General features: G+C 41.2%; 1 protein-coding gene across 1 annotated transcript; it reads right to left on the bottom strand.

Annotated features, from left to right (window-relative positions):
- Nucleotides 1-623: 623 nt before the first annotated feature.
- Nucleotides 624-22,774, bottom strand: DNAJC8 (DnaJ heat shock protein family (Hsp40) member C8). Its single transcript, XM_022551895.3, has 9 exons — nt 22,649-22,774; nt 20,222-20,323; nt 11,062-11,118; nt 8,475-8,541; nt 7,862-7,956; nt 6,223-6,294; nt 3,444-3,535; nt 2,495-2,570; nt 624-1,444 (listed from the first exon to the last, which is right to left on the bottom strand). Exons 1-9 carry the CDS (start codon nt 22,724-22,726, stop codon nt 1,322-1,324), a joined length of 762 nt encoding a protein of 253 aa, XP_022407603.1. The 5' UTR covers nt 22,727-22,774; the 3' UTR covers nt 624-1,321.
- Nucleotides 22,775-24,455: the final 1,681 nt, after the last annotated feature.

The raw sequence follows: 24,455 nt of genomic DNA, 5'->3' as shown, positions 1-24,455 counted from the left end.
CACCCGCCCCCTGTGGTCTAACCACCTGCAGTTTGGACTCGCTTAGCTGCACTGGGAAGGACAGTAAGACACGCAAGCTTCTGTCCCCTCCCATAGAGAAGCAAGTCAAAGTTGCAGGACCTCTTGATACAAGACATTGTACCTCTGTGACTACTGGACATCTTTACCCATCTACAAAATAATGCAAAAGTCTGGCTTCAAGTCACCCAGCTTCTCCTGTCTTCACATTTTAGGTGTCACCTTTCTAGTTTTCACCTTATGTCCCTCCCAAGGGCTGGTCCTGTCTCTCACAGCCAGCACGACACTGGAGTATATACCGTAAGCAGGATGCTTCCATACGTTATTTCATTTAATCCTCAAAATAATCAGTATTTTCATTTTGCACAGAAATAATCCTGGCAACACCCACTGAGCACTATGGTAGTTACCTTACATATGCCGTACCTAATCCTCCCTGAAAGCTGCCAGTGATCTATATTCCCATTTGCAGATGAAGAAATTAAGGTTCAGCAAGTAAGGGGTCAGAAGCCAGGTCCATGCAACTCCAAAGCATTTTGCGGATGGGCCAAGCCCGACAAGAGACTCACCTGTGGAAAACTACCTGAGCAACAGTACATCAGTGGTTCGGGTATAAAAATTTATTACACATACAGAATATTACCACCAACAAACGCAGACAGGCTAGGACACAGTGGTACTGGAGGGAGGATGGCTAGCTCTTTGGAAAGTGAACAGGTTTGGGTGGCTTGGAGCCTCATGCCACACGGATTGGCCAGTCAGAAGGGAAAGCACATGCCAAACACCACGGGACATCAGGACATCGAGTGACTGCTCTATGTGTCCAATGCCTTCCCATCTGATCTGGGGCTTCGAAGGATGCCACACCCAGAAGCAAGCAACTGAAGGAAAGGGGCTTCCTAAGGTGGCCCAGGCTTGTCTCTGAAGTCATGGCAACACCATTTTAAGCAATATGTTTAATTGGATGATTTCCACAAACTATACACGAAGTTTCTAACCATCACAATTCAGTGAAGTACAAAACATTAAGTTACAGGCTGTGGGAAGAGAAGGCAGCACCAATGGTGGCACCTTCCAGATCCCGGTTGGTCTAGGGGTAGGGGTAGGTTTCTTTTTAAACCGAGCCCCTCATTTCAATGTACAAAAGAATTACTCTGATCGATATTAAATTGTATTGAAAACAAAATGGACTAAAAAGCAAATACTACTCTATGTTGGGGTGAAAATGGGAGGAAAGAATGAGTCCTTCAAAGCAGGAGGGGAGACAGGCGAGGGAAGGTTCCGTGGCTGTGACCCCAGGCGGTCACTCACGCTGCTCCATTTTTACTTTGGGTGGTCTCAGGAAGGTCCTGTTCTTCTTCTCTTTCTTTCCTTTTGTATTTGCTTGGAAGTTTCGCCAGCTGTCCACACGACCATCTCGACTTTCCTAAGCACAGAAGAGGTTTGAGGTGAGGAAACCAGTTAGGGAAAGGAAGGGCCTGCTCTGCCGTCCCCCTTGTAGCCCAGCTCGGCCCAGCCCAGTCCTCTGGAATAATCCAAGAGTAGAACAGAGCAAGAGCTTTTCTGCCCCTTCCATGGGCCCAGGAAAGGGTCATACCACCCCTAGAAGGCAGGATAAGCCACAGGCTGGAAAGGAGGATGAGACGAATAATACTCATCACAACAAAGCCACCGTTTGCTGGGAACCTCTGGGCTAGACACTTACCACACGCTATTTCTAACCCTCACAAAAAGCTGCGGTGTGTCGTGTCACTGGTATTTCACAAACGAAGACACCAGGGCTCAGAGGTTGCATCCTTTTATCAAAGCCATCTGGCTTGCCAGCAGTACAGCCGCTCTTTCCCCCGCCCCTTCCTTCTGCCCCTTAAAACCTGGATGGAGGCGTGAAGCCAGCACAATGCCCGGCCAGTTGTGCTGGGAGGGCCACTGGGATCCCTCCCCCTTACCGAGGGGCCTACTCATTTTCTCTCTGTGCATTCACTCAGTGGGACAGAAACAAAGCCATCATCGCTGGTTAGCCAATCCTTACCCTGAGTCCTAAATCTTACAGAAGATAAGACCAAATGGTGCTCAATTCAGGAAACTGGCTGACCCCCTGAAGGATATAACCAGGATGTCAAAGAGGAATCAAGCCTTAAGTCTCTCTGCAGGCAGGACACCAGGGTTACAAGAACCTCGGTTTCTACTAACAGACCACTAAATAGGGCTCTACTCCACGTTTACCCCCTAAATTAGAGGTGTCAACCATTGTTCCTGAGCCCACTTGGCAGCTGTGCCTATCATGCCCTTGCCAAGCTACAGAGCGCAGAGGTGGCTGAGCCAGGACTCAGTCCCCAAAGCCCCCGCTCTTCCCCACATAAGCCATTTCCCCGACTGTCCACCCCAGTCAGTCCTGGCAATGCCCAGGAATCAAGCTTCTATGCTGGGAAGTTTTCTTACTCTGGAATAAGAGTCCCTAGCCACCTTGGAAACTTACCTCAAAATTTTTCTGCCACTCCCTTTCTCGTTTGGCTTTTTCTTGAGCTTCAATCTCTTCTTCCCTTTGTCGCTTCCTAGGAGGAAAACCAGGCCATAGGATTTACATGATACCTGGAGACTGTGTTAACCATACAAGTTAGGCATTTCCCCACAAAAGCAAGCGTATAAAGTAAACCAATTCCCTAGAGTTCTCCAAAGACGGCTGTCTGGAAAGGGCTCAAAGCACTGCACAAATGTCATTCTAAAACATGCAGATGAGACTGTGGGGCAAGATACAGCCAGCCCTGTCACAGAGAGAGACAGACAAGGTCGTCAAAGCCCAGCCAGCACTAATCGGAGGTTCCAGGCCCAGTCCCTGCCATCTCAAGAACCCAGGCCACCTTACTTCAGTAGAGTGACCATTACAATAGCAGAGGTTCTTGTTCAAGAGGATCTCTGGACAAAACCCTACCCTAACACAAGGCCATTTCACACAACCCCAACTAGCAAAACCTAGTTATTGCTAAACACCAATCAGCAATACAAAATACATAAACTAAATTAACCTCAAGATTTCTGATGAGCAAAGGAAATCATACTTTCCGGCAACAAACATATTGTTAAGTGATTACACTGTACAACACTACATACTCCCCGAAGCTGCAGCCACTAGTCACACAAAAGGCTCTGGCCTGAATAACCACCTACCTCACTCCAGGAAACCAGGAAGAAAACACACAGCACTCTTGATTATAAACTCCCTAAGGACAGGCCTATTCAATACCTCCCAAAAGTCAGAGAGAATTCCTTACCCTCGTGATTCAAAAGTTTGGCTGTTTCAGATAACTATTTTAGACAGTCTCTTAAACGATGTACTGTAACAATTCCTTCACCAGGAAAATCTCCGAAGACCATCTTGGTTAATCTAGGTATTCAGACATGGCTTAAACGAATATACTAATATATACCTTTCATGCATCTCTTTGGCTTCTCTCTCTTTCCTTTTAATTTCCAGCTCAGCAAAGAGTTTCATGGTCTGTTTGTATACTGCTTGTTTGAACTACAAAAAAATTAAGAAGAAAACAAAGTAAATACTTCACCAGCAATCTGAATCAAGCATTTTTAGATGGAGCCCAGGACAAAAGCAGATTAGACCAACAAGGGAAAAAAGACTCTCCAGAGAGAACCACTTCAGGATGCTGGCTCTCTCCTGGGAGATAAATAACACATCCTCCTATGAGCCCTTTCCACTTTCACCATTCAGATGATACAGAGAAGCCTTGCTCTGGTAAAAAGCACCAATCAAGAGAAAAAAAAAATTTTACCCACTTATCACAACCATTGAAATTTTGGAGGGCCCTTTCTTCCAAAGAACTTCCAAAAATAACTTTCATTCTTTCTTTTCACGCATATTTTATAATTACTCTGAGCTAGGCACCAAGAGAGGTACTGGAGATATGCAGGTGCTATCAGACTAGTCTCAGGAGTCTCCCAACTGTGGCAGAGATACTAGTTGTCCCCTATCCTCGCCCCATGACGTGTTCTACCTTCTTGTACACTCCCTTATCTTAAAGCACATGGCCACCCAGTGCAAAAGCTTGTATTTCTCAGGCTTCTCTGTAGCTAGGCGTGGCCATGTAACTTGTTTTAGCTAATGAGCTATAAGGAAAAGTGATGTAGCAACTTTCTGGAGTGTTCTTAGAGGGAGCACACTTATCCCTCCCGCCCTATTCCTCTATCCTGCTGTTTGTACATGGGTGAGGTGATGACACATCCTGGACTGTGAGAATGGAGGCAACACACTTGTTGGCAGAGCCACAGAAAGGAGGACACTGAGTCCTTGAGTGACACGCAGTCCAGCAGCCATCTTCCCAAAGACTTACTACACAGGAGAGAAAAAAGTCACTGACTTGTTCAAACCACTGTCATTTGGGTCTCAGTTGTATGCAGCTGAGCTTATATTCTGACTCTTACGTTGGCAGAAACAGGTAACACAGCATTAGATAGAAAACAAAACTCTTATCTTGAAAACTTTTTCCCCCAAATATTTTTAAATATACAAAGAAATATAAAAACTAACCCATCATGCAGATTTCATATGATTTATATCCGAAAATCAGAGACAATGGAGCAAGAGTGACATATGAAAAAAGGGGAAGTAAAGGAATCCCCAAATTAATGTCACTTCTCTTTAATACTGTTACCTCCCAGGCACTGCTCAATGAAAGCAATGCTGACAAACTCCAGCCCCTAATAAGGACAAATATCAAAGAGGTGAAGGAATCTGTAATGAATATTTCAATATTTTTAAAAGCTCCTGGATGAACAGTTTCTGGTGATTTTAATTTTTTATATTTTTCTGCTTTTTCCAAATTTTCTAGCATTAGCATGTGTTCCTTTATAAGCAGGAAAAAAAGGCAACTAAAAAAAGTTAAGGTTCTTAACAACTTAGGAGGAGCAAGGAATATTTATAAGAGGGTCTTCAGAAAAGACTAAAAAGGATAATTAAAGGGAAGGGAAAGTAAGGCTGAGGAGAAAAAAACACTAAAATACTGGAATGGAGTAAACCCCAAACAAGTGGCTAGTGGAAAAGATGGCCTAACAGTTCTCAAGCAGTGTTACCAAACAGAAGAGGGGACCAGTTGCTGTTAGTAAAATCACTGATGGAAGAAGTTGATAGGAAGTTTCCAGTAAGCAGTTTCCAGCAGCAGTAAGACAGCTGCTCCTCTATAAATCTTTTAAAATAAGCATGTGGATTAAGTTATTTACTGACCTAACTTGAGGCAAGATTAAGATGACTTAAAATTTTTCAGGCCAGTGAGGCAATCAGACACAAATATATAAGTAGAATCTCTCTCTTAGCCAGTCTCCACTGAAGAACCCACAGGATTAACAGATGCTTGGGGACTTCCCTGGTGGTGCAGTGGTTAAAATCTGCACTCCCAATGCAGGGGGCCCAGGTTCAATCCCTGGTCAGGGAACTAGATCCCAAATGCATGCCACAACTAAGAGTTTGCATGCCACAACAAAGGGGGCCGCAAGCCGCAACTAAGACCTGGCGCAACCAAATAAAAATTAAAAAGAAACAAAAAAAAAAACCAGATGCTTGCCATTTCCCTGGAAGCACATTATTACCTGTAGCACAATGGGTACCCATGGTTGTAGACAGCTGTTTACCAAGAGTCATTTGTGGTTGCTCCCAAAGCTGTCTATCCCAGTTGCAATTACTACTGTACTTATGTGATTTAAACATCACAGAAATTGATGAGTGTGGTTATAAAAATAAATGCTTGTTGGTTCTTTTAAAACTAAGTGGAATGCTTTAGAAAGAGTCAAACACAAGTTCCTAAAAATAACCGCTGTTGAATTAGGTACAGGTGAGACATCTGGAAAAGACTGAAGAAACAATCTAGGATTCTGCTCTTGCTTTGCTTCACAGGTACCTAAGTTTTCAATGTTCTTCAAAAGAAATTAAAAGCAGAAACTATGGATAATGCTCTGTGTGTTTTATAAAATAAAGTCTACTGCGAACTCCAATGAGCAGACAAACCCTCAAAGGAAAGGCCATAGCCCTATGTCCAAAAAAAGGTGGATTTTTCAAAAAGGAGAATGAATATACATTTTAATATTTTAAGTGAAAATGTTTCTAGCATGTACGCAACATTCCTTAAGCTTCCCTCTCGTTAACCCACCAATCAGTGAACCCATCCACACAAGATGAGGTGGTTTTTCCCATATTTAACTTACCAGCTCAGGATCATCCTCCTCCACATTTGTAGGCTTTCCTTCCTTCTTTAATTGCTTTTTTCGCTCTTTCACCTAAAAAGAATTTTTTTCCATCAAAAAATGAGCGCTCATACTTTGAGAATATCCATTAAGCTGCACACATAGAATATGTGCATTTTTCTACAGGTATAACAAAAAGTTTGCATTGAAAAAAGATAAGCCACTCCCCTCCCCTCCAAAACAGCAACGCAATCAAAGGACACTAGGAACCAGGGGTCCTTTCTCTAACCTCATCTGAAGTCCAACACAAGGGGACCGGCTGGGGAGTTGTCCCCAACTTATCAGATCCTAGGCCAGATCCAAAGAGCCTCTGATACATTGAACAGATCATGCATTTATCTTTCACGGCTTGTGGTTATGTGTTTATAGCAAAAAAAAAAAAAGTACATTTGTCAAGTTTTAAAGAAGCTACAGAATTTGCAGCATCCAATATGATTGTTTTCTGGCATTTCTGCAACGGCATTCTGGATACTTTTCGGTGAAACCTCCTTAAACCAACGATCTTCACAACACATTAACTGACGTTTTCATCACTTTGGCCACCATTGAGATTCCCCCCAAAAATAAATATATCCATTCACAAAAGAATGACATTACTCCATTAAATTACCATTCAGTCTGGCAAAAAGCCAAGTGCCTTCCAAGCTCAAAAAGGCCCTACTGCCACCCTGTGGTCAGAAAGCCTGAGGGTGGCTCCTTTACAGGTAAAATACAGAGGAAGGGTAACTATCACAATAATTCAGGGACAAATTGTCAGGTTCTTTTCTGGTTTCTACCAGAATTTGGCCCTCAAATTCCAACACATGACCAGCAAGACACAGTTATGGCAGTCTGTCTCCTCTTTTTACTCATGTCCCTCGTCTAAATTGGCCTCGTTACTATTATTGGTTATATAGTTGTTACAGATTCCAAAGCTCTTCAAAGAAAAGGTCACATCCATATTCACTCCCAATTGAAACTGCTCTTATAAAACAGCCTCAAGATTCTTGCCCTAGCAAGTAAAAAAATAAAACAAAGACCTTTCTTACCTCAAGGAAGCTGTCTTAACATTTCCCACCACTCGGGAGATTTAGGTAATGGAAAAACATAAAGACAGCTAAAACTGAATTTATTTCAATTGAGTCCTTCCCAACCCTATTACTAATACAGACATGTATCTTGTCCTATTTTTTTTTTTTTTTAATATTTACTCACATCCCCTTGCCAGCCTTTCTCAAGTCCTTGTTTCAACCCTTTCAAAGAGACAAGAATAAAAGTCCAGAGTCAAGCAGCACCACGGCTGCTCCACTGTTCCACTTTCAGAATGGGGTACTGCGATGAGAGAGCAAGAAAAATCCTCTTTCCACAACAAGGGACTGCTAGGGAAAGAGGTAGGAGCAGCGTCCTGGCCACTTATCCTGAGCTCTACGAGTGAATGCCAGATTAAGGCACGCACTGTTCATGACCACCACAGCAAAGTGGTGGAGACCACAGGAGCAGTCAGGCCCGTCAGGCCAGTCAGGCATTGCTACGTTAATGTTAACATTTACCCTCCTACAAGGCAAGGCGCCCAAGGCTTACTAATACTTCCTGTAAACACAGCAGCACTATAAATACTTACGGTGTGTTCCACGTATTCTTTTCCTGCCTGAATTACATCCAGGGCCCTCTTCTTTTGTTCCTGATCCAGTAGCAACTTGTAAGCTTTGTCCACAGCTAATGCAAAACATTGAAATTAACTGTTTCTGCAAACACCCTCTCAAAGTCTGAACTATACTCAGGCAGTGTAAATGGACTTGTGCCGTCTAAAAGCATTCCCTTCTTTGTTAAATCATTTACTGTTGTTAAACTAATTTAAAAACATACAACTACAGCAATGATTTTCCTTGAGAGCCTTGGAAAAAAAGTAAATATATGCTCAAGGTTAAATACACCACATCTAGATTTAACTCAGTGATCAAATTCTTCCAATTATTTTTTATGTTCAAAGGAAAAAAAATGATCCTATGCAGTAACAATCTTTGTTGGCACATAAAAGTTTTAACAAACCAAAGTTAAGGTCTATTTCTAAACAGCAACATTCTGCTTTGAATGACAACTGTTCTACTGAAAACCACAGCTTCTTCATGACCAGAAGACAAAAGTGTAACATTCTTTTCTTGATCCAGGACTAGGAACAGTTAGTCCGGAGCACTGACAATATGTTACTCAGAAGCAGGTAAATATACAAATACCTTCAAAAGCCTTTTGTGCTCTGTCAGCATCATCTTGATTTTTGTCAGGATGCACCAATATGGATAACTAATAAGAGAAGAGATAGCTTTGTCAGTAAGAGGAACGTTTAGTAACTCTTCGCCTGCACTGTGCCTCTTTGCAACCAAAAGCTCTCATTAGGGCAAAAACTGCCAGCCAGAAGCATTTTTAAAAATTAATAAATATCATAAAATGCCCAGAAGTGTTAGTCCTTAATAAAATTCAAGTGCCAACAGGTAATTGCACAGATGGAAAACATTTATTTGAGAACAAATGTAAGCCTAGCATTATGAAGATGTTGTGATAATTTGGGAGGGGGAAGGAAAGAACAAAAAGTACCAAGTTCCTTTTATGTTTCTTATATGGAGCACTACAGAGGATTAAACAGGTCTGAGATATCACCTCTTTCCTAAAAGAACTTCTAACATCGAGCAGTGACTCTCAGCTCTGGCTGCGTTCCAACCCTGTGCAGATTTTTAGGAATACAGAGGTCTACTCTCCAGCCTGAGACCTTCTGAATCAGTCTCTGGCATCTGTACTTTTCAAACCTCTACTAGACTGGGTATCAGATGATGGTAAGGAATTAGTGTTAATTTGTTAGGTGTGACAAGTAGTTTTGCAAGAATATGTCCTTTTTTTACTTTGGTGGGATAACTGCTTAAGTACTTAGGGGTGAAGTATCATAGTGTCTGTAATTTACAGTTCTGCCAAAAATACATATATAGTTAATGAAGGGAACTGTTGCATATAGATGGTGAATATATGGGCTTTCATTGTTTTATTCTTTCTTTTTAAAATATAACAAAAATTTCTTATAACAAAAAGTTAAAAAGCAAGAACCTCCATAGGTGATCCTTTCAGACAGCCGGGGTTAAGAACCACTGACCTACTATCACCGACAGACAGAAACAGTTTGAACAGAGGGACTGTGCTCGGGGATGACATCAAGTAGGGATCTACTGCTAAATCCAGCATTACTGGAGCCAAAATCCCGGGTTCCAATTTCAACTTCAATCACCTGCTAGCTGTGAGACCTTGAGCAATTCACTTGATCTATCTCCGCCTCAGTTTCCTCCTCTCTAAGTGGGACAATACTGTATACCTATATCTCACTGGGTTGTTGTAAGGATGAAATGAGATAATGAGTAAAGAACTTAGCATACTAACACACAATGGCAACAGCTAGCACATGAAGAGGACATACCATAGGCCAAGACCTACTCTAAGTGCTTTAGGTGTGTTGCCTCATTCAAATCCTTATAAAAACCCCAGGGGCAGCCACCATCATTACATGCATTTTACAAATGAGGTAACAGGGCACAGGAAGGTTGAAAGTAACTTGCCAGAGCTCACACTGCTCGTAAGAGGTACAGCCAAGACAGAAACTCAAGTCATACAGCTCCAGCACCCACACTCTTAACTATTAGGCTCTATTAATGACTAAATAAGAACTCTTACTGAGTTCTTCATATAGCTACATAAATAGTCTAAAAGTTTTGACTATGAATTTGAATGACTGCTTATTGAATTGGGAAAGATTTCTAACGCATTACATTAGAAAACTTGAAATTTTAGAAGAAGGGGAAAAAGCTGAATATAAGTGCAGAGAAGAAGTCAGGAAGCAAAAAAGCTATGAAGTTATATAATGGGAAATGACTGAGTAGGCAAAGATAAAAACACCTTGGCTTAATAGAAGATCAGAAGACGATTATGAGTCAGCAATGTGGAGGCAATGACTGTATTGAAAAAGCAAGCATAACACTGGATATTAACAAGTCTGTCATGCAGGAGCTGAGAATTATATTCAGCACTGGTCAGGCCCTAATAAAATATGAAGTATATAAAAGATATAAGTTGAGGAAAGTTAAAAAAAAAAAGACATGAAATATACAGAAAATCCAATTTGCAAAGACATTACAGGGAGTATGATTATTCAACTCATAGAAGAAAAGGCTGGGGGTTACTCAGCTGTCAAAACTGGAAGGGTGTTTTAAAAGGCTACTATAAAACCCTGCAGCTTGAGTTATTAAATATCAGAATGGGCAAGAATCAGAGGTTGTGGATCTCCTTTCCCAGAGAACTTTCTGAAAGCACTCTATATTAAACCAAGTATCTTGAGTATTCACGTAAGTCTGCAAAAGATAAAATTATTGAGAAATAGAACTTTAAAAATAAAATCATTTAACACTGTTAAATGAACTTAAAAATAAAACACTGTTATGAATCTCCTAGAAGCCAGGGGATTTGATAAGTATGACTCCATGTAAGCTCTACTACTCTACCTTGTACTTCTCTCTCTTAATTAAGGAACTGGAGAGATTCTATTTGGACGTAAAATTCATCCTATTCACAGGTAAGCTGTGGTCATTAAATTATTTAAGATTTGTATGTCACTGTAAGATTTTTTTCAGAGTTACATAGCCTTAAAAAAAAAAAAAAGATTAAATTTTGGCCCAAAAGTCATAATAGAATGCCCTGATAATAACCTTCAAGTCCTAAGAGAATCATGCACTCAATACATTTTTAAAAGGTTCAAACTCCACCTATTACAGGAATATAGAATCATACCTGCCGAAACCTCTTTTTTATTTCTTCATCTGTCACTTCAGGATCTATCTGAAGAACCTGGAAGAATCAAAATCAAAACTGTAGGGCTTCCCTGGTGGCGCAGTGGTTGAGAGTCCACCTGCCGTTGCAGGGGACATGGGTTCGTGTCCGGGTCCAGGAGGATCCCACATGCCGCGGAGCGGCTGGGCCCGTAAGCCATGGCCGCTGAGCCTGCGCGTCCGGAGCCTGTGCTCCGCAACGGGAGAGGCCACAACGGTGAGAGGCCCACGTACCGCAAAACAAACAAACAACAACAACAAAAAAATCAAAACTGTAAAAGAGATTAAAAGAATTTATAGATTTAAGAGATGCCCAGTAATTATACATTTTATAATCAGCATCTAGAACAGTACTCAGCATTCTGTAACAGTACCTGACATACAGTTCTAAAAAATGTTCAAGAAATATAAATGAGTAAACCAATAACAGAATAATAGCTATAGTGTTTCAGGGTTCTCAAATTAATTCAGTGGTTTCTTTCACTCCATCAGAAAAATAATAAATTACCCTACACCCAGGGACATGTTTACAGACCATGAGAAAAATGTTGCCTTTCTCCTTCATTCATTAAGAAAAGTACCCACCCTCTACTTACCTTTGCAAATGTGGAGAAAGTACAGCAACTCAACATGGAAATAATTAGGCTGGCTACCTGATTTTTTTTTTAATGAGGGAGAACTGTAGATCTTCAAATAAAGCCCCCCCACAGCTGATTTTCATCTCAATCGAGAAATGTCCACTTGGCTCGACGTTATAATTTACATGGCTCAACAGTTCTCAACCCAGAGTGGAAATCTGAGAGCCATGCCAGGGGTTCACTCTAGGAAAGTCTGATTCCAGCTCAGTAGAACTTAGTAGAATTGGGTACGGTCAAATGACAGCAAAGTCTGTATTTTTTGAGCAACACTGTTTTAAAGATAAGTTTTATCATTCTTCTCCAACCCTGGGTATCCTGGCGTTGACATTCGTCATCAAGGATTCTGATTCCCTCACCACAAAAACACACATTCATTCAAACATTTACATAGCAGCTACTACCTGCTGAACATGCTGCTATACACTAGAAATGCAAAGATAAATAAGCAGGGGAAACATTTTTTTAAATTACCATATAATAAGAGTTTTTCAAAAAAGCCTTTATTATAAGACATACAATTAAACCAGAGGATTTCATAGTGTAGTCCATGGATTCAACATAGCACCTAATAACATTTATGTACTTAGTATTCAAGGTGTGAAGAAGGTGCTGAAGGGCAGAGGGTAAGAAGGTCTGTTAGAAATTCAGAAGAGCAGGCCCCACTTCAGTGTGACTGAATCAGAATCAACAGTTCAACAAGATCCCCAGGTGATCTCAATCATATTACAGTTTGAGATGCACTGGTAAGGAATGATGACAGAGGTCAGAAATAAGTGCACTTGAAGTTAATAGAACTGATGATCAGTTATTAAAGGGGGCAAAGAGGAAAAAAAAAAAGTAAGAAATCTTGAAAAATACATACCAGGGGCTTCCCCGGTGGCGCAGTGGTTAAGAATACGCCTGCCAGTGCAGGGGACACGGGTTCGAACCCTGGTCCGGGAAGATCCCACATGCCGCGGAGCAACTAAGCCCATGCGCCACAACTACTGAGCCTGTGCTCTAAAACCCGCAAGCCAGAACTACTGAGCTGCATGCCACAACTACTGAAGCCCATGCCCCTAGAGCCTGTTCTCCGCAACGAGAAGCCACCGCAATGAGAAACCCACGCACTGCAACAAAGAGTAGCCCCCGCTTGCCACAACTAGAGAAAGCCTGTGCGCAGCAACAAAGACCCAACGCAGCCAAAAATAAAATAAATTTATAAAAGAAAACTACATACCAGAGAAATTAAAACTGAAAAGTAATCTGCCAAGCTTAGTCAGATGTTTAGAGTCTTAGAAAAACTTGACAACAAGTAATGTCAAGATTTATAGCAAGCTTTCAACACATTCAAACAGCCCACCTACAGCCGCAGTTATTGGTAGGCAATGAAGCTGAATCAACCCTGCATTCAATAGACTTTTGAAGGTTACTACAAGAGCATACCCATTCTCAAATGTCAGGCATACAATTGGGGTGAGGGAAAAGGAAGAACTTTAAAACAAAGACTTTTCAAGAGCGAGTGCGCCCCATCATACCTTCCCAAGGAAGAAAGGAAGCAGGGAAAAGTCACTCAAAAGAAAAAATGCAGCCACATTACGATTTACAGACAAAGGGAGGTAACTGTACATACACAAATATTCAGAGGAGAACCCTACCTTTCCTTGGTTCTGGGGAAAAGGAATGTACTAGAGCAAACCAAAGTCCAACAAACCCAACAAGGTATTCAAAATGAATGTGAAAGGATGGAAATCATCCCACCTTCACACACAAAAAAAAGCCTCAATAAAGCTACAGCCTAGAACTAATCATGCCAAATGTAATTCATAAACCTTGACTGGTTCCCAGGTTAAAAAATAAAATAGGTATAATTGAGATTTTTTTTAGGACAATTGGAGTCATTTGAGTGTGGACTTTATGCTAGATGATGTTGCTGAACTGCAGTAATGTGGTTTTTCCTAGGTGTGGTAATGGCATGTGGTTGTGTGGAAATGTGTTCTTGTTTTGAGGAGATGCATGCTAAAGCACTTGGGCATGAAGCATCAATGTCTGCAGCTTACTTTCAGATGATTTGGCAAAAATGAAGAGGGTGTGTATAAATATACACACACACAAGTTATTTTTCCAAGGGTCATATCATATGTGTACTGATCGCTAGCAACATATATTCACTGAGTGCCTTCAAAGCTAGCTAATCCGACTCCTCTTCTACCGTTAAGAGTTGGAGGTGCCATATGTGGCCATGAAACACAGTGAAGACAATGGGCCTATACCTGCAGCCCAAACCCCTTTGAAGCCAGTTTTATACATTCAGTACAAACTTATAGAGCACCTGGGATTGCTAGATCCTGTGCTCACTACCGTCCTCATAGAATTTCAGGTCCACAAGGGAAAGAACAGACAAGTTACAAATACTTCTTACCAAAATGATAAATACCATATAACCAATATGGCTCTAAGGAAGCACACAGGTCTGTTCAGATTCTTGGAAGATTTTTCTGAACTCTCACTGTGTCTCAGGCTTTGGGGATACTGCAAAGAAAAATCCACAGTCTTGGACCTCAGAGAGTTAATAAATCATCACACAGAAACAAAAATGCTTGACTGTGGCATTTATATAAGTTCCTGAACTCAAATAAACCGCCATAGTCTCCTTTAGGATCTTCTGCTTGAAAGAGGAATCCAGTCTTGGGTCACATCTGAACTCTCTGACCTCTTAATAATGTGCAGGTTCCAGAATCCTGTGAGATAAATACCTTTCTTTCCAACGTGCTAAACAAGATAAACAGAAAACGAAGTCTGTGGTGCTGCCTTCTGGGGCTTTAAAGTTAAATAGAAGGACTTCCCTGGTGGTCCAGTGGTAAAGAATCCACCTTACAATGCAGGGGACACAGGTTCGATCCCAGGTCAGGGAAATAAGATCCCACATGCTGCAAGGCAACTAAGCCCACGCGCCACAACTACTGAGCTCGCGCACCTCAACTAGAGCCCACGTGCCGCAAACTACAGAGCCCACGTGACCTGGAGGCTGCGCGCCACAAGTAGAGAGAGAAAACCTGCACTCCACAACTAGAGAGAAGCCTTCGCGCCGCATCCCGCCTGAAGCAAAAATAAATAAAATAAATAAATAAAATCTTTATAAAAAATAAAGTTAAACAGAAAAAAGCAACACGAAAAAGGCAGGGCTGAGCAGGCGCACAGGTTCATCTAAGCTTATGGAAGGAAGTAGGGGAAGGCCCTTAACCTAAGAACAATTGTAGAATGCATAAGAAAGATGTTTAGAAAATGGCTGAAGGTTAGAAATGCATCCAAATAGTGCAGTGATGGCAGGAAGCAGGTGGGAAAATGCCCCCTGGATTAGGATTCCTGTAATAAGACCCATCAGAGTCCCTTTTCTATCTGCTGCTCAGGAAGATGGTATATAGGACAACTATTCGCATTTCAATTTATAGCCAAGAGGACAGCTATTACTGCATCACTTCTCCTTAGTAGGAAAAAACCAGTCTGCTTACCTCTGGAGAAAAGTCTGATTCATTTAGATGTCTCAGTAGTTGTTGCATGAAAAAACAGAAGTTACTGATTTCCTAAATTGCTAGGAACACCTAATCCTGACTTAGGGTCAAAAACCAACTTTGTAAGAAGACAACTGGCGGGGGCTTGGGGCTAAATTAGGAGTTTGGGATTAACAGATACACACTACCATATATAAAACAGATAAACAACAAGCACCTACTATATGGCACAAGAAACTATATTCAATATCTTGTAATAACCTATAATGGAAAAGAATCTGAAAAAGAATACACACACACACACGTATATATAGTATAACTGAATCACTTTGCTGTACACCTGAAACTAGCACAACATTGCATACCAACTATACTTCAATTAAAAAAAAGACAATGACACCCATCCTATAAAGTGGCTAGCATATTTGTATGAAAGAGAAAAGACAAAAGTTCTAACGGACAGTCATGGATGGAGTCCTGCTCACTCAAACACAATGTGGCACCTCCCCAAGTTTGTCAACCTTACCATATTCTTTACACATTCAAACACACTTCCGGGGAATTCCCTGGTGGTCCAGTGGTTAGGACTCCGAGCTCTCACTGCCAACCGCCCAGGTTCAATGCCTGGTCAGGGAACTAAGACCCCACATGCCACGAGGTGAAAAAAATAAATAAAATTAAAAAACAAACACACTTCCTATAATCAGGACAGGAGCTATGGGGCAGTAAGTTCCAGACCACATTAACTGGTAGGACAGTAAAATCCTAGCATTCATACTGGTCCCAACAATCTGTTACTCCTCATCAACAGATCTCCACAGGAAACACTAATTATCCTAAATAAACGGGTAAGTTATATGATCATGTGTCCCCTTTTCACAGTACATACTATCTCAATTTAAAAATATGACGAGGGACTTCCCTGGTGGTGCAGTGGATAAGACTCCATGCTCCCAATGCAGGGGTCCAGGGTTCGATCCCTGGTCTGGGAACTAGATCCCATATGCATGCTGCAACTAAGAGTTTGCATGCCTCAACTACAGACCCAGTGCAACCAAATAAATAAATATTAAAATATATATATATATGACTAAACAGAAAGGACATACCATCAAATTCTTTATCACCTTTCAAACATATTATGTCCCCCTACGCCCTCCCCAAAATCATATCTAAATACTCTTTAAGCTTTTCATCTTCCTCTTCCCTTTCAAATATGTTAAGTGGGGCCAGGCGAAGTAGACATCTACTTTGGGTGAGGAATCAAGATGGCCCAGAGCAGAGTGTCAGAGCCCATCTGGGACAAAGAAGACAGTATCACGAGGAGTGTCGGCTAGTCATGTGGTGCTGGAGCCCCAACAGGGTGAGAAGAGCATCCACGGAGGGGTAACTTGACATAAAGTGCCAAAGTGGGTTGAGGAGGGCACCTCCATGGACAGGTGGCCTGCCATAGGGTGTTAGAACCTAAGCAGAGTGAGACTGTCAATATGGGAGGGCACAGGGTGCAGGAGCCCAAGCAAGGACATCTCCACAAAGCCCAAGCCTAGCATGGGGTGTGGAAGCCTGTGCCTGGTGAGGTGGGTGCCCATGTAGGAGAGCATCCAATATAACAGGGCAGCTCAACTTGAGGTGTAGGAGCCCAAGTACAACTGGCACAGACAGTTGAACATGAGCAGAATGAAGAGGACCTCCATGCAGGGGGGGACCTGGAGTGTGGAGTCAGAACCCAATAAAGATGAGGAGGGTGTTCCCAGAGGAAGGTAGCCTGACACAGGGTGTCAAAACCAGAGCAGGGTAGGAAGGAAGCATGCCTGCTTGGTGGGGAGGATGCTGGAGCCCAAGAGGGATGAAGAGACCTCTTGGGGGTGGAGGGCAGGCACAGGGAGGCAGAGCCAGGTGAGAAACATACCCACACCAAAGGGTGACCTGGCATTGGAGTTTAGAGTTCAGGTGTGGGGAGAAAGGTTTTTGCACAGTGAGGCAACCTGGTGTTGGTGTCAGAGTGAAGCAGGGTGAGGAGGTCATTCACATGAGGGAAGGAATGGCAATGGGAGATCGAGATCAGAGTCATACAGGAGGATCAATTAAGTAAATATATATATTAAAGACAGTGGGAGCCAGATTTCTCAGAGAAGGGAACTATGAACATGGAAAGAAAAAAAACCCTAGAATAAACCCTGTGATGTTGGATTGAACTTTTATGTAATACGTGTATGTGTATGTACACACACACACACACACACACACACACACACACACACACACACACACTCCTTAGCTCTGTCTACCAATAGGGTCTGGGAGTAGTGACATCCCAATGGCAAAGGGTATACCTAGCATCCAAATCTTGATTTCTAAATATCATTCTTCATTAAAAGGAATCAGAACTCCTCAAAGAAATGGTTAATTCCAGGCTGGGTCAGGAAAAGTACAAGAGTGCCTAGTAATCAAAGAATGATGAAGACATATCAAAAAGACAGGAAAGGCTTAAAAGTAACCTACTGGTCAAATTTGGGACATTTGAGCATCGAAATAAGTAATATCAAATTATAACCCATTGAATAAAATAGGAAACCCCAAGTCTATACTGACAAATGAATAAACTGAAACTTTGATAAGGACAGTATATTCACACATTCTCAAAGTACCTCCTCATAAAATACTTATCAATTACAAAGGGGAAAAAAGTTAACTTCATGAAGAAACCTAGTAGGCACCTCTTTAAGTGATCAAGTAATATCATTAATAACAGGATAAATCAAAATCACGTACCACTTTAAGGGTTACAAAGAGAAAAATGCAGTACCACTTCTATGCTATTCCTGTCAACATTGCATAAACTGAATCTAATGTGAAGAAACATCAAACAAACTCAAGTTGAGAAAGATGCTACAAAATAACTGGCCTATTATCTTCAGAAATGCCAAGGTCATGAAAGTCAAGGAAAGACTGAGGAACTGTTCCAGACTGAGGGAGACTAATGAGACATGACAACTAAATGTAACAGAGATTCCAGACTGGATCCTTTTGCTATAAAGGACATCATTGAAACAATTAGCTAGTTTGAATGGGGTCTGAGGATCACATAGTAAAATAAATGCATCAACATTTATTTCCTAAAAAAAAAAAAAAAGAAAAACTTTATTTCCTGGTTTTGATTGTGATATTGTGGTTCAGTAGGAGAATGTTGTTCGTTGGAAAATACACTAAAGTATTTCAGGGAGATGGGGTGTCATATTGACAACTTACTTGTAACCTTTCTGCAAATCTGGGATTGTTTTAAAATGAAAAATATTCTTCAAAAACACAGAAACAATTGGTGAATCTTTTTTTTTTTTTTTTGCAGTACGTGGGCCTCTCACTGTTGTGGCCTCTCCCGTTGCGGAGCACAGGCTCCAGACGCGCAGGCTCAGCGGCCATGGCTCACAGGCCCAGCCACTCTGCGGCATGTGAGATCTTCCCGGTCCGGGGCACGAACCCGTGTCCCCTGCATCGGCAGGCGGACTCTCAACCACTGCGCCACCAGGGAAGCTCCCAATTGGTGAATCTTGAAAATACTATACTAAGTGAAATAAGCCAGACATAAACAAACATTGTATTAGGCACCTGGAATAGGCATTCATAGACAAAAAGCAGAGTAGAGCTTACCAGGGGTTGGGGGTAGGAGGACTGGAGAGTTATTATTTTATGGGTTTGAAGTTTCAGTTTGGAATGATGAAAAACTTCTAGAAATGGAGAGGGATGATGATTGCACAACACTGTGAATGTACTTAATGCCACTTAACTGTATGCCTAAAAATGGTTCAAATGGTTAATTTTACGTTATGCATACTTTACCACAATAAAATGAAGTGGAGAAAAGGGTTTTTTTTTATAAGTGCTCAATAAGTGTTTTTTATAAGATGTAACAACATTCGTTTCAAAGTTATTTATAATTGTGACAATTAGAAACTAGTTTAATTATTGTACAATAAAGGAATTGTTGAAATAATAATTGAGACTTTAAAAAGTGTATAAAAATAGTTTATGTAACAATACAGCATTTAAAATAGCATGGGAATAGATAACTAATAAGAACCTGCTGTATAAAAATAAATAAATAAAATAAAATTCAAAAAAATAAATAAATAAAATAAAATAGCATGGGGCTTCCTGGGTGGCACAGTGGTTTAGAATCCACCTGCCAATTCAGGGAACAGGAGTTCGAGCCCTGGTCTGGGAAGATCCCACATGCCTCGGAGCAACTAAGCCTGTGTGCCACAACTACTGAGCCTGCACTCTAGAGCCGGTGAGCCACAACTACTGAAGCCTGCACATCTAGAGCCCGCGCACCACAACAAGAGAAGCTCCCCCCCCAAAAACAAGAGTAGCCCCAACTCACTGCAACTAGAGAAAGCCCACACGCAGCAACGAAGACCCAACACAGTCAAAAATTTAAATAATTTATATATTTTAAAAAACTTTTAAAAAATAAAATAAAATAGAACAGCATGAACTGCATGACCCTCTTTGTTTCTAAATAAAACTAAAAACAGTTGGAGCATAAACAGGTGTTTTCTTAGGTACGATTATACATGATTTTTATTCTTGCTTTTTCTGTATTTCTGATTTTTATTAGAAATATGATTTACTTTTATAATCAGGAAATATTTAAAGTTATAAAACTAAGGAAGCTAAAAATTGTATTTGCTTGTCTATAATCTTGTGAACATTTTTGGGTTGTTAGGTTTTTTTTATTGTGGTGAAACAGAAAAGTTTTAACTAACAAATTAAATCAAAGACCCTAAATTTACCAAGGCTAGCTATTCCTTCACATTTGAAAATAAATCCATATATATTTGGGTTACTAAAAGATGAGAGCAAGCTCTGCTCACAATAAACCACCCAAGTTCAACTCCAACTATGCATAGTACAAATTAGGTGTGTGTTCCGAGGTAAGTCTGCCTGCAGTAAAGCTCCCTATCAAGGGCCACAGCAACATCAGATACCTCACCTCAAATGGGTTCAAATTGAAGTAGGAGGAACCAGGACGAGTCAATCTTTCAATCTGATTTTTGGACGTTAGAACTGAATCTCTCTTCTCTATTTGTTTCACCTAAAATAAAGGGGATAAAAACCTCATTAGTAAAGCTCAGTAATGAACTCTGAATTGTCATCTTAACAAGTTACTCACAGACATGTTCAGTAAACATTTATTTGCGTGTCTACACGTTCAAGGTATTTTGCTAAACACTTTGAGAAATAATTACAACAGCTACCATTTACTGAATTTTAATATAATGTAAAAACTTTACAGGTGTTTACTCCTCTCAACAATCCTATATGGTAAGTACCACTATTATCCCCATTTCGCAGATAAGAAAACTGAGAGTTAGGTCAACTGACTCGTAACCAGCCAACCTGTAAACCAGATTTTTTCCCAATCACCCAATTTATAAACCAGAATTTTAAGCCCAACAGTTTGACGCCAGAGCAAGGCAGCAAGAAGATTCAAAAATAAATAAGTCACAGCCACTGCCTTCAAAGAGCTTCCCCTCTAATGATGAACGATGTACTTGTCAATGTTCACATTAATTTACAACTTTTTAAGAAAGGAAAAATACAATTACACTGAAATATACACCCAAAGCAGCACTAAAAAAGTGTGTGGGAGGGAGCAAATAACTCCGCCTTTCTAACTCTAATAGCTAGAAAAATCCCTGACCTGAACACAATGCTAAAGAGAACAAGCACCAGGTAGTCCCAGGAAAACATCCTTGGTGCCACTGTCAGAACTGAAATTTTAGTTGGAACGAACCTCTGGCATGTTATATATACCATCTTTATTTCTATGGCCAAAATGGATTTGGAAAGGATCTCAGTAACATAAAAAGCTAATCCATTTCAGCATCTTCCCTCTTCACTCTTTTGTAAAATAGCACGCCCCTCCCCCCACTCTCTTTTTCCCACTCATTTTTCCTCATAGCACTTATCACTACCTGACAGTATATTGTACATCTATTCATTATTTATCCTTCTCAATAGAATGAAAGCTCTATGAAGACAGGATTTTTCTCTCTGTTGTTCACTACCATTTCTCCAGGACCTAAACAGTACACTAGACCATATCAGGTACTCAATAAATATTAGTTAATGATGATTAAAGGGTCCTCCTTTAGACACTTTCTCTCATTAAATTAAACAAAACAGGATTGCTTTTTTTTTAACTAAGAAAGAGTAATTAAAACAAGTTCCACTATAACTGCTGAGTACTCATGAGAAGCCAGTAAACTGGTACTAGTGCATTAACACTTTCAAGTGAATTAGACATTCTGAAAGCACAGACTATAAATGGACATACTAATTTGTTTTTAAACTTAATATTTTGGAGAAACCACTATGTAACAAGCCCTGTTACAACTACCAGAGATAAAAGATGAAATGTGACATGGTGCTTTACTCTCAGTAACTCACAGCCAGGTGGGGAGCAACTCCATTCCTCAAATGCATGCCTAAGTGGACCTAAAGAGGTCCACTTTCAGTCTTATTTTAACTCTTACAAAGATGCTTCTGCTTTATATTTCATGAAACTTTCTTATACATTAAACCCTTTAACCCTCATTAAAACTCTTGTTTTAATATTAACTTTCGTTCTACAAGCGTGGAAATTGAGGATTGCAAAATCAATGGCTTGAAAGAATTCTGTCACAGTCACGTTAACTGCCTTGCACGAATCCAATCCGAGGTCCTCTGACTCCAAAAGCCATTCTTTTCTTCATTTATTCATTCATTCGTTTACTCAACAAATATTTATTAAGCAACTACTACGTTCTACGCGCTGGAGATGTGATAGTAAACGAGGCTCACACCAAACTCACTCCCTCCCAACATGATACCGAGCTGTCATCTGCTCTAAGACCCAGCACAAATTATTTCACCTCCCTAAACCTCAGGTTTGTCATCTGTGAAAGGGAGATAACGCCTGCACGGCAAAATGCACAGTGCCTAGCGTTCGCTAATGGCAGAAATAACTACCAGGAAAACTCACTACAGATAACTAAGAGTAGAGAGTGCTTCCGTTGAGAATAAAAACGGGGGCCAACCCGGTTAAGTCGCCCCCAGGAAGGCCCAGCCTCCCAGCCGCTGCCAGCCCCCGACTACGCGGACCTGGGGAACTCTGCGCGCGCCCAAGCACTTGGTTGGCCACGATCGCCGCCTCCCCGCAGACGCCGGACCCCCGCCCCTTTCTGTCGTCCAGGGGATCTCCGCGCCGCAATATTAGGAAGAAATGCACACACACTCCCGAAGCCCCCACCGCCCCAAAGGCCAGAGAGGAGGGGCTGCCCAACGGTCCACGCCAGAAGGACCACTGCCTTCGCCGGCTGGGATCGTAACTCCAGCGGGGTCGCCCCGTTGCCGCCATCCCTCACTCTGTGTTCACCTCACTGTAGAAGGTCATAAATGCCTCCTCCGTGCTACCGCCGCCACCCGAAGCCCCGCTCTCTCCTGGAGCCGCCATTTCCCCGGCCCAGCCACCATGTGACTCTTCTGCGCAAGCGCCACCTCACGTCTTCTTACAGGTCCGCCTCTCCCCCTTGTGACTCTTAAAGGGCTCGCAGCCCAGCCAGACACCTCCAATCTAAGTAAACTCTTCTTTAGACTGAGGTTAAATACACGTGACATACAATTAACCATTTTACAGTGAACAATTCAGTGGCCTTTAGTACATTCACAGTGTTGTGCAACCATCACCTCTATCTAGTTACAGAACAGTTGCATGGCCCCAAAAGGATACCCGGCACCTAATCAACATTTCGTACGCATATTTCCCAACCCCTGGCAACAACCAATCTGTGTATTGTCCTTATGGACTTACTTACTCTGGCCATTTCATATAAATGCAGTCATACAACATGTGACCTTTTGTGTCTGGCTTCATTCGCTTAACATAATGTTTTCCAGGTTCATTCAGGGCACAGCATACATCATTACTTCATTATTTTTTATGGCTTAATAGTATTCCATCACATGTGTATAACACAATTTGTTTGTTCATTTGTCAGCTGATGGACATTTGGGTTGTTTCCATCTTTTGGGTACTGTGAATTGGTGCTGCTATGAACATGTGTTGAGTACCAGTTTTCTATTTGAGGGGTACAATTTCCTAGAAAGGAATTTGGTAATTCTATATTTAACCTTTTGAGCAACTGCCAAGCTGTTTTCCACAGCGGCTGAACAATTTTACACTCCTACCAGCGATGTAGGAGGTTTACAATTTCTCCACATCCTCACCAGTGCTTGTTATTTTCCATTTTTTTAAATTACAGCCATCCTAGTACCTAGATGGATCTTTTGCACAAACTCAGCAAGACCCTCCACTGGATGTCCAGCCAGGACATAATCAAGAAACAATAGTATCTGAGAACTAGAAACAGTTTCTGAAATGGGAATGGCACTTAAATATCTAGAAACACAAAAAATTATTATTACTAGATAGTGGGCTTATGGGTGATTATTATTTCTAGCCTTCTGCTTTCGTGTTTTTCCAACTTTTCTAAAATGAACATTTGAAAATATGCCCTGCAGCTATTTCCTCCCATTTAACTCATACAAACCAGGGCTGGTATTTTTCCAACCAAAAGATGATCAATAAAAACTGTTCAACAATTTCATGGAAAGCAAAGAAGATATTTTTATAATCATGAATAAGATCTGGCCCAACCCTCTCAACTAAAGGAGAAAAAGAGTGGGCCCAGAGGGAGAAAATGACCTAGGCAAAGGCTATAAACTACTATTATCTTGTTCACGTTTGTTAGATGGCTTAAGGAAGGTCAAGGCAAAGCCATCCCTAGACTCCTGCCTATGCTCTTTTCCACTTCATTGCACCACATTGCCAAAAGTCCTGTTATCAAGCCCATTTGATAACATATCAGTACATTTTGCAAATATTAATTCAGTGCCTACTTGATTGATCAAGGTCCTAATAACTTCATAAGCTCAAAGGTGCAAGAACAAAACAGGGGGCTATGATTGAATGACGAAGGAGGTCAGAGAAGTTTTCTCTGAGCTGACGTTTAAGCTGAGACTTGAGAGTGAAATGTCAGTGCAACAAAAGAACATTGACCATATACACATACATTAAAAAAAATTTTTTTCCCAACCCTAAATGACTAAGTCAGGGCATCCTGGACATAGCCGCCCACCCCCACCCCCATATTACCCATCTTATTGATGCTAACAGTCCAGGA

The sequence above is a fragment of the Delphinapterus leucas genome, chromosome 1 (assembly GCF_059928025.1).
Source record: "Delphinapterus leucas isolate spDelLeu-1000000601 "Yukka" chromosome 1, BTC_Dleu_Yukka2, whole genome shotgun sequence".
NCBI classification, from domain to species: domain Eukaryota; kingdom Metazoa; phylum Chordata; class Mammalia; order Artiodactyla; family Monodontidae; genus Delphinapterus; species Delphinapterus leucas.
Note: the sequence above shows the minus strand (reverse complement) of the source record. Positions and strands in the feature narration are given on the sequence as shown.

Coding starts and splice junctions, on each gene's coding strand:
- DNAJC8 (XM_022551895.3), bottom strand. CDS start 22,726: ATGGCGGCTCCAGGAGAGAGCGGGGCTTCGGGTGGCGGCGGTAGCACG. Junction 8,542..11,061: donor TAAAAAAGAGGTTTCGGCAG/GTATGATTCTAT, acceptor TTCTCTTATTAG/TTATCCATATTGGTGCATCC. Junction 1,445..2,494: donor AGTGGCAGAAAAATTTTGAG/GTAAGTTTCCAA, acceptor TTCTGTGCTTAG/GAAAGTCGAGATGGTCGTGT.